This window comes from Aquarana catesbeiana, linkage group LG07 (genome assembly GCF_042186555.1).
Source record: "Aquarana catesbeiana isolate 2022-GZ linkage group LG07, ASM4218655v1, whole genome shotgun sequence".
Taxonomy (NCBI): Eukaryota; Metazoa; Chordata; class Amphibia; order Anura; family Ranidae; genus Aquarana; species Aquarana catesbeiana.
Genome location: NC_133330.1, coordinates 301,721,427 through 301,734,864, shown reverse-complemented (window position 1 = coordinate 301,734,864; position 13,438 = coordinate 301,721,427). Strand labels below are relative to the sequence as shown.

Below are 13,438 nucleotides of genomic sequence, written 5' to 3'. Positions count from 1 at the left end.
AATTTTTGTCTTACATTTGAAATGTTCCACCATACAACTTAGAAAGAATGGATGAAGCACTACCAGCGGGGGTATCAGTGGCTGCCCAACAGGAGCACCAGTAATACACAATAATATCAGAAGAACGGGGGATTACCCATTCAATTGGCCTGGTGATCGTAAGGAGACATATGTGGCGGATTGCCAAACAAGGTCTGTAAATTTTAAGTGAAAAGCGCCCCCCCCCCCCCCCTGTCTCGGTGTCACCCCGCTCCGCAGACGATTTGCTGAAGTTTAAATCGAGAATCAGAATAGGTAAGAAAGGGGATTTAAGTGACTTTGAACGTGGCATGGTTGTTGGTGCCAGACGGGCTGGTCTGAGTATTTAAAAAACTGCTGATCTACTGGGATTTTCACACACAACAATCTCTTGGGTTTACAGAGAATAGCCCGAAAAATAGAAAATATCCAGTGAGCGGCATTTGTGTGGAGGAAAATGCCTTGTTGAGGTCAGAGGTCAGAGGAGAATGGGCAGACTGGTTGAGATGATAGAAAGGCAACAGTAACTCAAATAAACACTCGTTACAATGAAGGTGCGCAGAATACCATCTCTGAATGCACAACACATCAAACCTTGAAGCAGATGGGCTACAACAGCAGAAGACCACACCGGGTGCCACTCCTGTCAGCTAAGAACAGGAAACTGAGGGTACAATGTGCACAGGCTCACCAAAATTGGACAATAGAAGATTGGAAAAACGTTGCCTGGTCTGATGAGTCTCGATTTCAGCTACAACATTCAGATGGTAGGGTCAGAATTTGGTATAAACAACATGAAAGCATGGATCCATCCTGCCTCAAATGGTTCAGGCTGGTGGTGTAATGTTGTGGGGGATATTTTCTTGGCACACTTTGGGCCCCCTAGTACTAATTGAGCCTACCTGAGTATTGTTGCTGACCATGTCCATCCCTTTATGACTACAATGTACCCATCTTCTGATGGCTCCTTCCAGCAGGATAATGCACCATGTCACAAAGCTCAAATCATCTCACCACTGGTTTCTTGAACATGACAATGAGTTCTCTGTACTCCAATGACCTCCACAGTCACCAGATCTCAGTCCAATAGAACACCATTGTGATGTGGTGAAACAGGAGATTTGCATCATGGATGTAAAGCTGACAAATCCGCAGCAACTGTGTGATTCTATCATGTCAATATGGACCAAAATCTCTGAGGAATGTTTCCAACACCTTGTTCAATCTATGCCACAAAGAATTAAGGCAGTTCTGAAGGCAAAGGGGAATCCAACCCCGTACTAGCAAGGTGTACCTAATAAAGTGGCCGGTGAGTGTAGATCACCCCCCCCCCCCCCCTTTATAAGCACTATGTGCCACCACCTTTTGAAGGTTTAACTCTTCCATACACAAAGATTGGATGATTTCCTCCTAATTTCTGAACTGCAGCATTGTTTTTCACAGGCAGAGCCTATAAATTCTGCCTCAGGTCAGAAAATCTCAGAGTCATAATTCTCAGAGAATTATGACCACTCTCCTAACTCGGACCATAACACTATCTGCATGGAGTTTGCATGATCTCCCTGTGTTTGCATGAGTTTCCACCCACACACCAAAGACATGTTAATTGACCACATTGGCCCTTGTAAATGTGTTTGTGGATCTACAAATCCCAACTGTGGCCTTCTATGGCAGACCCATGTAATACTCTCTTGAGTGGATAATGCAGCTCTAGTATGAATTTTAGGCATGGAGCCACAGAAAAGTAACGTTCTAAGGTATGAAGTGCACCAATGATCACAATGTGGTAGTAGGGAGTTTTTTCAGAGTTTAAAATGGAATTTTACGTAAAAACAACCTACTCTTAAATCTGCTCCCACCCCCCTTCTAACTCCTATTCTGACTACCCTGTAGAAGGAAGATGTCCATACTTATCTATTCTCAGGGCGCCCCAGTCCGGTCATGTGATCTCCAGCATCTGGATTCAGGGGAGAGGATAGAGCATTGACCACAGCTGGAATGTCTGCCCCGTGACGTCACCCGTAGGCTTACTATAGGGCAGTGATGGCGAACCTTGGCACCCCAGATGTTTTGGAACTACATTTCCCATGATGCTCAACCACACTGCAGAGTGCATGAGCATCATGGGAAATGTAGTGCCAAAACATCTGGGGTGCCAAGGTTTGCATTCACTGCTATAGGGCATCTGTTGTTGGCTGTCCTTCTTCTCCTCTAAAGCTGCCACTGGGAGCCGCCCACGTGACCGGATGGGAGTGCTGTGAGAATAGATGAGTATAAGCATCTTCCGTCTACAGGGTAGTTAGTATAGGAGTTAGACGGGGGGTGGGGGGGGGGGGGTGGAGCAGATGTAAGATGAGATATTTACTGTATATCCTGGAGTTTCGCTTTAATTTCTGTCTGTGACCAGTACCGGATTTATAATGGTGCAAAAGGAGGATCTGCCTTGGGCCCCCTGACCGAAGGACCCCACCCCCCCTATACAAAAGATAATAATAATAATAATAAAAAATAAACAATACTATGAAATAAAATATATGATAATAAACTATTTATTTATTTTATTAAAAGTATCTTGGGAAGTAATATTTGGTCGGGCATCATCTGTAAAAGTTCTTAAACCTCGTACACACGATCGTATTTTCGTGTGCCTGGATTTTTTCTTGCATACTAATGGCACACAATTGTCAGCCAACAAACACGAATGTTGTGACATACTACGTGGAATTTCAGCCCTTGAGCGCTACCCTTTGGGCACCTTCTGCTAATGTCGTGTTTGGTTAGCATTGATTCCGAGCATGCGTGTTTGTGCTGTGGACTTCTGTCTGATGGACTTGTGTACACACGATACGAAAATCTGACAACAGACGCCGAAAATTTACTAGCCTGCTAACCAACATTTGTTGGCAGAAAGTTGGACAACAATTTTCCGATGGAGCATACTAACGGTCGGATTTTAGGCAAACAGTCTGTCATCACATAATTCCCTGACGAAAATCCGATCGTATGTACGAGGCTTTACTCTGGACTGGTATATCATTTTTAACCGCTTGCCTATTGGACACTTAAACCCTTTCCTAACAAGACCAATTTTCAGCTTTCAGCGCTCTCACATTTTGAATGACAATTACTCAGTCATGCAACATTGTACCCATATGACATTTTTGTTCTTTTTTTCACACAGAGCTTTCTTTTGGTGGTATTTAATCACCGCTGGGTTTTTTATTTTTTGCGCTATAAATAAAAAAAGACAAAACATTTTGTAAAAAAATGCATTTTTCTTTGTTTCTGTTATACAAAATTTTGCAAATTAGTAACTTTTCGTCATAAATTTTGACCAAAATTTATACTGCTACATATCTTTGGTAAAAATAACCCAAATTAGTGTATATTATTTGGTCTTTGTGAAAGTTATAGCGTCTACAAGCTATGGTGCCAATCATTGAAAATTGATCACACCTGATTTACCGATGGCCTATCTCATTTCTTGAGACACTAAGGCTAGGTTTCCACTAGTGCGACTTTTCATGCGATTTGGGACTGAAAAGTCGCATGACAAGTCGTACCCCATGATTTCCAATGAGTACCATTCATATGTGTGCAAATCCAAGACGCAGCGACTTCAAAGTAGTCCCTGCACTACTTTGGTCCCACTTTGATGTGACTTGAGGTCCATAGACCTCAAGAATACACAGGCATTGCTTCAAGTCGTGGCAAAAAAACACGGTAAAATCGCTGTAAAAAATCACGGCAAAATTGCGCAACTTTGGGGACGCAATAGTGGAAATGTAGCCTAACCCTCATACACACAATTGGATTTTCCGCAGACAAAACCTCTGACTTTTGTCAGAAGGGCATTGACCAGGAACTTGTCTTGCATACAAACCGCAAGAAATTGTCGGCCAACAAACACAAATGTAGTGATGTACTATGTGTTTTTTCAGCTCTTTAGCGGCACCTTTTGGGCTCCTTCTGCTAATTTCGTCTTAGTAGAAGTTTGGTGAGTGTTGATTCGCACTTTTCATTTTGTGCTTTCCATTTTGCGCTTTTCAGTTCGTTTCAGTCTGTTCGTCTACCAGCCATGGTTGCTTTATTATTCGTGACCAATTATGTCATATGCCTTTGCCGTGGGAGCTCCAGGAGAGATGTGCACTGACGGGGTACTGTAGAGCACTGATGGGGCATAGCTGTGCACTGATGGGGCACAAATGTGGCACTGCTTGGGCACAGACGTGGCACTGCTGGGGCACTGATGTGGCACTCCTGGACACTGATGTTGCACCTCTGGGCACTGATCGGGTACAGATGTGGCACTCCTGGGCACTGATCGGGTACAGATGTGGCACTCCTGGGCACTGATGTGGCACTTCTGGGCACTGATCGGGTACAGATGTGGCACTCCTGGGCACTGATGTGGCACTGCTGGGGCACAGATGTGGCACTGGTGGGGAACAGATATGGCACTCCTGGACACTGCTGGGGCATAAATGTGGCACTCCTGGCCACTGATTTTGCACAGATGTGGCACTGATGGGGCAGAGATGTGGCACTCCTGGGCACTGCTGGGCACTTGGAATAATGAAAACAAACCACAAGCAGCCTCACGCTGCAGCTTCTCCCTCCTCTCCTCACACGATCGGTGTAAGAAAGTGGAGAGAACCGGACATGACACTGGTTTGTTGTCAGTGATCGCTCCGTCATTGAACGGAGCGATTACGTGGTAAAGGGCCGCTGAGATTGCCCCTTTACCCCAATCCGTGACGTGCTGGGTCCCAAGAACCCAGTGGTCATGGACATTTTTGGGTGCACATCCCATGTGGCGTGCGGGAAACGCGATCCTGGGAAGACGTCGTTGTACGTCCTTCCAGAATTAGCCAGCCGCGCTGTAGCTGTCATTTGGCTATGGCCTGGTCGAGAAGTGGTTAAAATAGAATTTTGGCAATGTAAGCGAAAGACACATACAGCGCTTACACTCAGGCTGAGTTCACATATATGCAAATTGGATGCGATTTTAACTGCATCCAATTCGCATAACATGTGAATGTGACCGGCTCTCAATGGAGCCAGTTCACACATGTCTGGGGCTGAAGCGATGTGGTTTTTAAAAGGGTCCTGTGCGGTTTTTTTTGGGTCTGATTCAGTCAAAAAATCGCACCTGAACTGGTAAACAGAAATGCACCGGATGCAAACTGCAGCCGGACATGTGTGAACCCAGCCTAAAGGAAGGTAGCCTATGACTGCGTATGTGTGTGTGTGCACATGACCTCAGAATGACGTTGTTTTATGCATTTTAAAAATGTGTGATTGTCATTGAAAATGTAGACCAACTCTGTGTATATGGGGCCCCCAGAACCTGAAGTGCCCCGCCCCCCCACCCCCAAGGTCTAAATCTGGCCCTATCTGTGACCCTACTAGGGAGATTTTTCCTTATATCCTGTCTCTGTAACACATGCTTGAAACCGGGGGGATGGTTGTTACCGACACAGAAAGGCACGCAGAGCAAAAAACATTATCAGAATTTCTAACCCTTCCCCAATCTACTAAAAGCTGACAAAGGATCTGACTCTTCCCTGCTCTAACAAAAAAAAGAAAAATTTGATTGCAGTTGGGCTCAATCACCAAGGTGGAACACAGTGATGTAAATGTCAACTCTAGAGGTGGTTTACATCTGAATTGTGTAGAGTTGGATTGTATTTCTGGAAATGGAAAAGGTTTGAATGGAGGCTTAAAAATGTCTCTTATATTATTATTATTATTATTATTATTAATATTATTATCATACAGGATTTATATAGCACCAAGAGTTTGCATGAATAAATGTGGAAATCACTAAATAAGACCAACTAATGGATCAGCTTCTATCCTTGTAATAGCAAAGCACTTAAATCCCGGCTGTACATCTCCATCTATCATGTCTGTGGCCTGTTTCCTACTATGCTGCAGACTTACCACCCACAGTTATGTACCCTTGGGTGCCACCTCAACAAATTGACTACCCTTGGGGTTTAATAACATTTATGGTGGCTAAGAGACAGTTAGGGAGGTAGAAGTAGATTTAAACCTAATGGATGATGTGTAGTTGGCTAAAGCAGTATGTATCGAAAACAACTGCCATTTTTTTTTTCCTCTAATGCCGCATACACACGGCCGGTGTTGCCGTCGGAATTACCTCCGGAGGTTTCTCCGATGGAACTCCGACGGAATTCCATTCAAGCGGTCTTGCCTACACATGGTCAACCCAATGTCCGACCAAATTCCGACCGTCCAGAACGCAGTGACGTACAACACTTACGACGGAACTAGAAAAAGGAAGTTCAATAGCCAGTAGCCAATAGCTTCCGTCTCGTACTTGCTTCACAGCATGCGTCGTTTTTGGTCCGTCGGAACAGCATACAGACGATCGGTCTTCCCGATAGGAATTGGTTCCGTCGGAAAAATTTAGAACATGTTTCATTTCTAGGTCCGTCAGAATTTTTGAAAAAATAAGTCCGATGAGGCATACCAACTATCGGAATAGATGATGAAAAGCTTCCGTCTGGCTTTTTATGACGGACATTCCGCTCATGTGTACAGGGCATAAGAAATACTGTTTTCATTTATTTTTCATCCCTTTTTGCATATTATCCTTTGTATCCTGGTATTAGTTTGATGGCACAGCCAAAATTCCCCACTGCCTTCTGATATCCATCAGTCACTCTCATAGGCTATACTTGCATAGGTGCTCAACCTGTGGCCCTCCAGCTGTAAGTCCCATGAGGCATTGTAAGGCTGACAGCTGTCTAAGATGCTTCAGGCGTGGTCGCACTCTTACCTCCTTTACATACAATGCAGCATTAGGAGGCCTGTATTGCACACACTCAAGCAGAAGGTCCACCTACAGGCTGGAGCTTAGGGAGCCAGAGTGGGGGTAAGGTACAGTATGCAATACAGCTTCTTCAGCTACCCCTAGACTTAATGAGTATTTAACCCTTGCAGTGCAGGGTACATATGCAGGGTACTTATTGGCTAATTCTTGGAGATTAGTTTTAAACAAAAAAAATAGAGCAGACTTTGCTACAATCTTCACCTTCAGTCCTGAGCTGTTCCTTGCATTACTTATTTTCCGGCACAAGATGTCTTGCTCTCCACGTTGAATGATGGTTCTCCTTTCCAGCCCGCAGTCTAGTTTGGCTTTCGACACTTCCGGAAATGTCAGATGCTTATTACCTTGGGACACTTCATAGTTCAAGGAAGGAGCCATTGCAAGCTGCAGGACACAAAGTCATCTGAAGATACTTGGGGAGGCTGCAGTACTACCTCTTCTTTAGCAGGGACCTAAGGGCTTGAATTATTTATAGAACTGACAAAGTCTCATGAAGACTTACTAATACTTGTAGCGCAGCTCTAAGCAAAAAAGGGAAATATATATATATATATATATATATATATATATATAGACCCACTGGTACTCAGGAATGGGGTTCTGGCTGAAAATATCACCATCCAGTACTAGTGTATAGCATACTTAGAAATATCGCTGCACCCCCATTTGAGTCTGTGTGGTTGAATGTGTGAGATGGCGTCAGCCTTGCACCACCACTCAGTAAAGTAGCAAAACAGAAAAAACAACTCCTGCGCACAGGTTGATCACCACATAGCTAATACGTCAACACAGGCCTTGCTGCCCTCAAGGATGGGAAATCCTAGTAGAAACCAAAAGAAAAGAAAAACAGGGGCGCACCAGCCTTGTGCATTATCTTTTAAAACATTTATTTTTTATACAAATAGTAAAAAGAAACAACTCACAAGCAATTGGTAGAGGAGGCACAACATGAAAGTGCACCGACAAACAGCATGCGACTTAGGATGAGCAAAACCTTCCAGGGATCGTGGAGGAACGCACAGGCATCACAATCAGTTAACGCGTTTCGAAGGGAACGTCCCCTTTTCATCAGAGCTATGCCCATAGCTCTGATGAAGAGGGACGTTCCCTTCTAAACGCGTTAGCTGATTGTGATGCCTGTGCATTCCTCCACGATCCCTGGAAGGTTTCGCTCATCCTAAGTCGCATGCTGTTTGTCGGTGCACTTTCATGTTGTGCCTCCTCTACCAATTGCTTGTGAGTTGTTTCTTTTTACTATTTGTATTCAATAAATGTTTTAAAAGATAATGCACAAGGCTGGTGCGCCCATGTTTTTCTTTTCTTTTGCACCACCACTCCACAAGCCATACCCTCAAGTGATATCGCAACTTGATGCATGGGGCCAGTTAAGCTTATTCTGAGGGCCCTAGCACACCTATGTGCATATTATTGACATACTATACTATATATATGTACTGTATTTCTGCACTGTTTTGTGCATTTTAAACAGGCAGACACAAGTTGTAAATGTGTATATATGTGTGGGTGCGTGTGTGTATGTATCTATGTGTATATATATATATATACAATATATATATATAATGTCTTTTTTTTTTCAAGCATTATGTAAGTGAAATAGAAAATTCAATAAATATTTTTCAATGGTGTGAATGTACTAAAATACAGTAAATTAGATTGCAGTATTATTTTAAGCGTGAATAAATTATTATTTTATGCATGCCTTTTCTTGGTTTCAATGTGCCTGCTGAATTTAGCCTGAAAATGCACAAAATGTTACCTGTCCTTTTTTTTTTTTTTTTTTACTATCTAGTGAAATAGGAATGAGTAAGATTTCTTCTTGGAATTAATTTGAATGCAGTAAAATTACATCATTTATCAATATAAACAGAACTGACTAGTCCTTAAATTGAAATATTATATTTCTGTGGGAATATCATTTCTCCTATATAGAGACTCCTGGAATACTCTACAAACTCTTCCAGGAAAATCTTTCATTATTTCCCACGCCGCACAGAGTCCGAATATATAAGCGATTAAGAGAGCAATTACCACCGATATAAATAATACCAATAATACCCTCATTACCTGACAGATCAATTAACATTCCCGGCCGAGGTGCTGAATGGCAATAACAAGCCAGTAATCCGCCTATGAGAAGCTCTGATTGGCCCATAATCCATCAGATCCCTTACTGATAACCAAACTCCCTCCATTGTGTGTGAATACTGTGCGAATCATCACTGCGACTGTAGATAGAGAGTATAGATTGTATAGATATAGTATACATTATATAGATATGGTATTGATAGATTGCATAGATATAGTATATTGATAGTATAGTATAGATAGGTTCGATTACATAGATATAGTATACATTGTATTTAGTACACAGATTATATAGTATATAAATTGTATAGTATAGATATTAAATATACATAGTAGAGATAGATAGTATAAGTATAGTATAGATTGCATAGATATAGATAGTATAAATACTATTGACTGTGTATATATATATATATATATATATATATATATATATATATATATATATATATATATATATATATATATAATAGAGATAGTATATAGATTATAAAGTATATAGATTGTAAAGTATAGATATAGTATACATCGTAGAGATTGTATAGATTGTACTAATTGTATATATAGAATAGATTTATTGTTTTTATGTAGTACGGTAAATATTGTCAACACATAGAATGTGATTACTTTTTTGATAGTTTAATAAACAAGGCGTTACATTTCAGGAAGTAAGCGTTTAATATGAATATATATACTGTACAAATATGAGGCTCCGATACAAAACTAAGGGGCTCTGCATAATTAAACACTACAATTATTGCTGCATACAAATTTACATTTACAGACAAGTAATTAGTACGGAATATAGCTGTTATTATAAGTTTTATTATTAGTAGGAGTAATGACGTTTTTTTTTTCAGTTCTAAAATCCTACTTGCCTATTAATGTATATATTCATAACTTTTAGATAATATATATTTAATTTTGTTATAATAGTAGTAGTCCTTCTAATATTCATATTAATTATATAATTACATAGCCACAAAAATATAATTGCATGTCAATAATATAAGAAAATTAAACGGTGCATAATAATACTAATTATAATAATAATAATAATAATAATAATAAAATCACATATCAATAGTATAGTAAGAAAATTAAATGTTATATTAATATTATCATTGTTATAAAAGATAATAATACTAAAATATTAATAATAAAATATATATGACAAAATAAATATATAATAATAATTATAATAATTATTCAAAATTATATATATATATATATATATATATATATATATATATATATATATATATATATATATATATATATATATATATATATATGTGTGTGTGTGCGTGTGTGTGTGATAAAGTGCTATTTATATACAATTAATATTGTTATAACATGTTGGATTTAACATGATATGTACTTTTTTTAGGAGGGATTTCAGATCTGAATGTAACGGTAGTTGTTGCTTTATTATTACTACTATTATTATAATAATAAAAGTTTATATTTTCTAATATCATATATGTTATGTACACATTGACAATCTCCGTGCCTCTGTCCCGGTAAGTTGATGAATAAACTTTGATACATTGTTGGTAATCATTGTATCATCCTATGTGCCTGTTACAAAGTAATAACACCGCATCCTCACTGTAGCCCCTTTACCGATAATTTATGGCAATTTATTTGTATAGACGATCCTTCCCGATGACAATTCTATTTACTATTGAGTCTGCTCGGAGCACATCTTCAGTCTTCAGTCCAGGTGAGAAATGTTTGATATCACACATCAGACAGCAATGACATGTTGCATGCCCTTGGTCAGTTGCCACCAAAGTTCCCAATTTCACACCTAAAGGTAAAGCTATCTAAGCAGAGTCCTAAAGCCTTGTAACCCCCCTGTTCTGTGAGATGAGTATGCTCTGCAGCCTCTCTGGGACTTGTGGTTCCCCAGCAGAGAGGGGCTCACCTTACCCATGCTGCTTCCTGATGACTGCTATGGTTTCTCTGGGCGATGTGTAAAGCTATCTAGGGCCACCATCAGAAGAAAAGAAGGGGGAGGGTGATATTGTAATGAAGGGCTTTGACATATGCTGGGAGGTTGGGAGGCGCCGGACTTTTTGAACTGTGATATATAAGCCAGGTCTAATGAGTAGGAGCAGCACCTGGTCTGTCTGGAAGGATCCCAGATGACATTTGCAGAGGGGAATCTGAGAGGGTTTTGTTTATGAATTTGGCAAACTTCTCCTACTACCCAGGCATGTGCACCATGACTGTAGAGTCGCAGCAATCACCTACTGAAGGCTCCAGTCCTATGGGAAGCTCCCCCAATCTGTCCCTGGACTCCCCGGGGTCTGCCAGGCTCAAGGATGGGGTCTCCATCAAATGTGAACCTAAAGGAAATTGCAGCCCAGTGGAGGAGTTCGACGCTAGTGGCCATCTTGAAGAACACGTCCAAGCTTCTGGTGGAAGGAGAAGAAAACGACCGGTTCAGAAAGGGAAACCACCCTATAGCTACATTGCCTTGATCGCCATGGCCATTGCCAATTCTCCGGAGAGGAAGTTGACTTTAGGAGGGATCTACAAGTTCATTATGGAAAGGTTTCCCTTTTATAGAGAGAACTCCAAAAAATGGCAGAACTCTATCAGGCATAACCTGACCCTCAATGACTGCTTTGTGAAGATCCCCAGAGAACCCGGTCACCCAGGCAAAGGGAACTACTGGACTTTGGACCCTGCAGCAGAAGACATGTTTGATAATGGAAGCTTCCTTAGGAGGAGGAAGAGGTTCAAGAGAACGGATATTACCACCTATCCAGGATACATGCAGAACAGCAGCGCCTTCACCCCAACTCCAGCTGGAAGACCTTCCTTTCCCAACAGCCTCTACTCCAGTGTGGGATCTGGCTACAACCACCAAATTCACTCCACCACCTCCCACCACCCAGCCATGGTCCATCACTACCAGACCCCTGCTGGATCAGGACAAGGACCTCACAGAATGTTTAGCATAGACAGTCTGATCAACCAGCAGTCCATGATGCAGCCTTCACCTGGCTCTGATCTGAACCACCACTCCATGGGCTTAAATGGGGACCTTGAGAATATGGGGAGTAGTTGTTCAGTAGACTTGTCCTGTTTTCAGACTCAATCTGTCAGCCCCACTGGTGTAGGGTCCTTGATCAACAGGTCAACTAACCCTATTGCCTCCAACTTGTCCTATTCTTACTCTTCCTCACCACCTCACCTTCAGGTGCCTCAAACCAGCTATTCTCCTAATAATTCTCAAATCTATGGGGCACCCAATAGACTTTCCATGAGGCCTGCCAGTTGCATAGGACACACCGACCAACTACTGACATTAACTGCTCCTCAGATGAATGGGGTCTGTCAATACAACAACAATTCCTACATGAGGCAACCTAACTTTTCCTCTGGACTGGAAAGATATATGTAGCTGAAATGTCATTTTCAGTAAGGCAGTATAAAGAGCAGCGGTGAAGTGCTAAGTATGGTTAATTACTAGATTTCAGTACATGCCTGTGATTAGTCAAAATTATGTTTTAATTGGTTGCTATGATATACTTTTGTACAACATAATTGTCCTTTTTACTGCCTTAACAAATAAGCCCATTATTGTCATTATTATGATATTAATGGGGACTTTTTACATTCCGTAACTTTAATCTGTAGCAGGCAACTTGTGGTTTTACAGGTATTGAGGAGCTGTGGGCCCCAGCAAGTATGTTGAGATATGTAATTCCCTAAAAAAAATTGCACAAATTGCTTGTCTGCTTATGCTAGCCAGAGATGGATAACTTTTTGCCCGTTACAACTAGTGCTATGATCTTCATTTTCTCCAATCACTTTTTAGGTCTGTAATATGTGACAGATCTTCATCAGAAGCCCCAACAGACCAAACATTTACCTGTTGGTGTTATTATAACCAACCTCACAAGCTCAAGCTTGGCCTATTTTTGCTGAACAGACAATTGCCTGAATATTTCAGTGGCAAATTTTGAGTATGTTGGCCATGAACAAGCTCCGTTGCTTGTTCGTGACAATAGCAGGTGGTGGGACATCTCCCAGTCCTCAAACACTACAACATTTCCTGCCATGGTGATGCCACACATTTATTTTCAATTTAGAAGATCTCTGTGGGCAATATTGAGCATTTCAGGCCCTGCTAGATTAGATCAAACCAGTCACATTTTGCCAGTGTGTCACATAAGGGTTTATTTACTAAAGCGAGAGGGGTCAAAATTAGTCACAATTCTGCAAAGAAACCAATCAGCTTCCAGGTTTTCGTGCCAAAGCTTAATTGAACAAGCTGATTGGTTTCTATGCAGAATTGTGACTAATTTTGCCCTTTTTAGCTTTAGTAAATTAACCCTATAGGGTGGTCAGTGACATTGATTTTAGGCAGCATTTTACAGTTCAATTAAATTTATTATAATTATTATTATGATTACAGATTGGCCTTATTTACAAAGC

At 41.0% G+C, this 13,438-nt stretch overlaps 1 protein-coding gene across 1 annotated transcript; it reads left to right on the top strand.

Annotated features, from left to right (window-relative positions):
- The first annotated feature begins 11,127 nt into the window (after positions 1–11,127).
- LOC141102572 (forkhead box protein E4-like) lies at positions 11,128–13,162 on the top strand. The gene has a single exon (XM_073591479.1). The coding sequence runs from the start codon at positions 11,172–11,174 to the stop codon at positions 12,399–12,401; it is 1,230 nt and encodes a 409-aa protein (XP_073447580.1). The 5' UTR covers positions 11,128–11,171; the 3' UTR covers positions 12,402–13,162.
- The last annotated feature ends 276 nt before the right edge of the window (positions 13,163–13,438 follow it).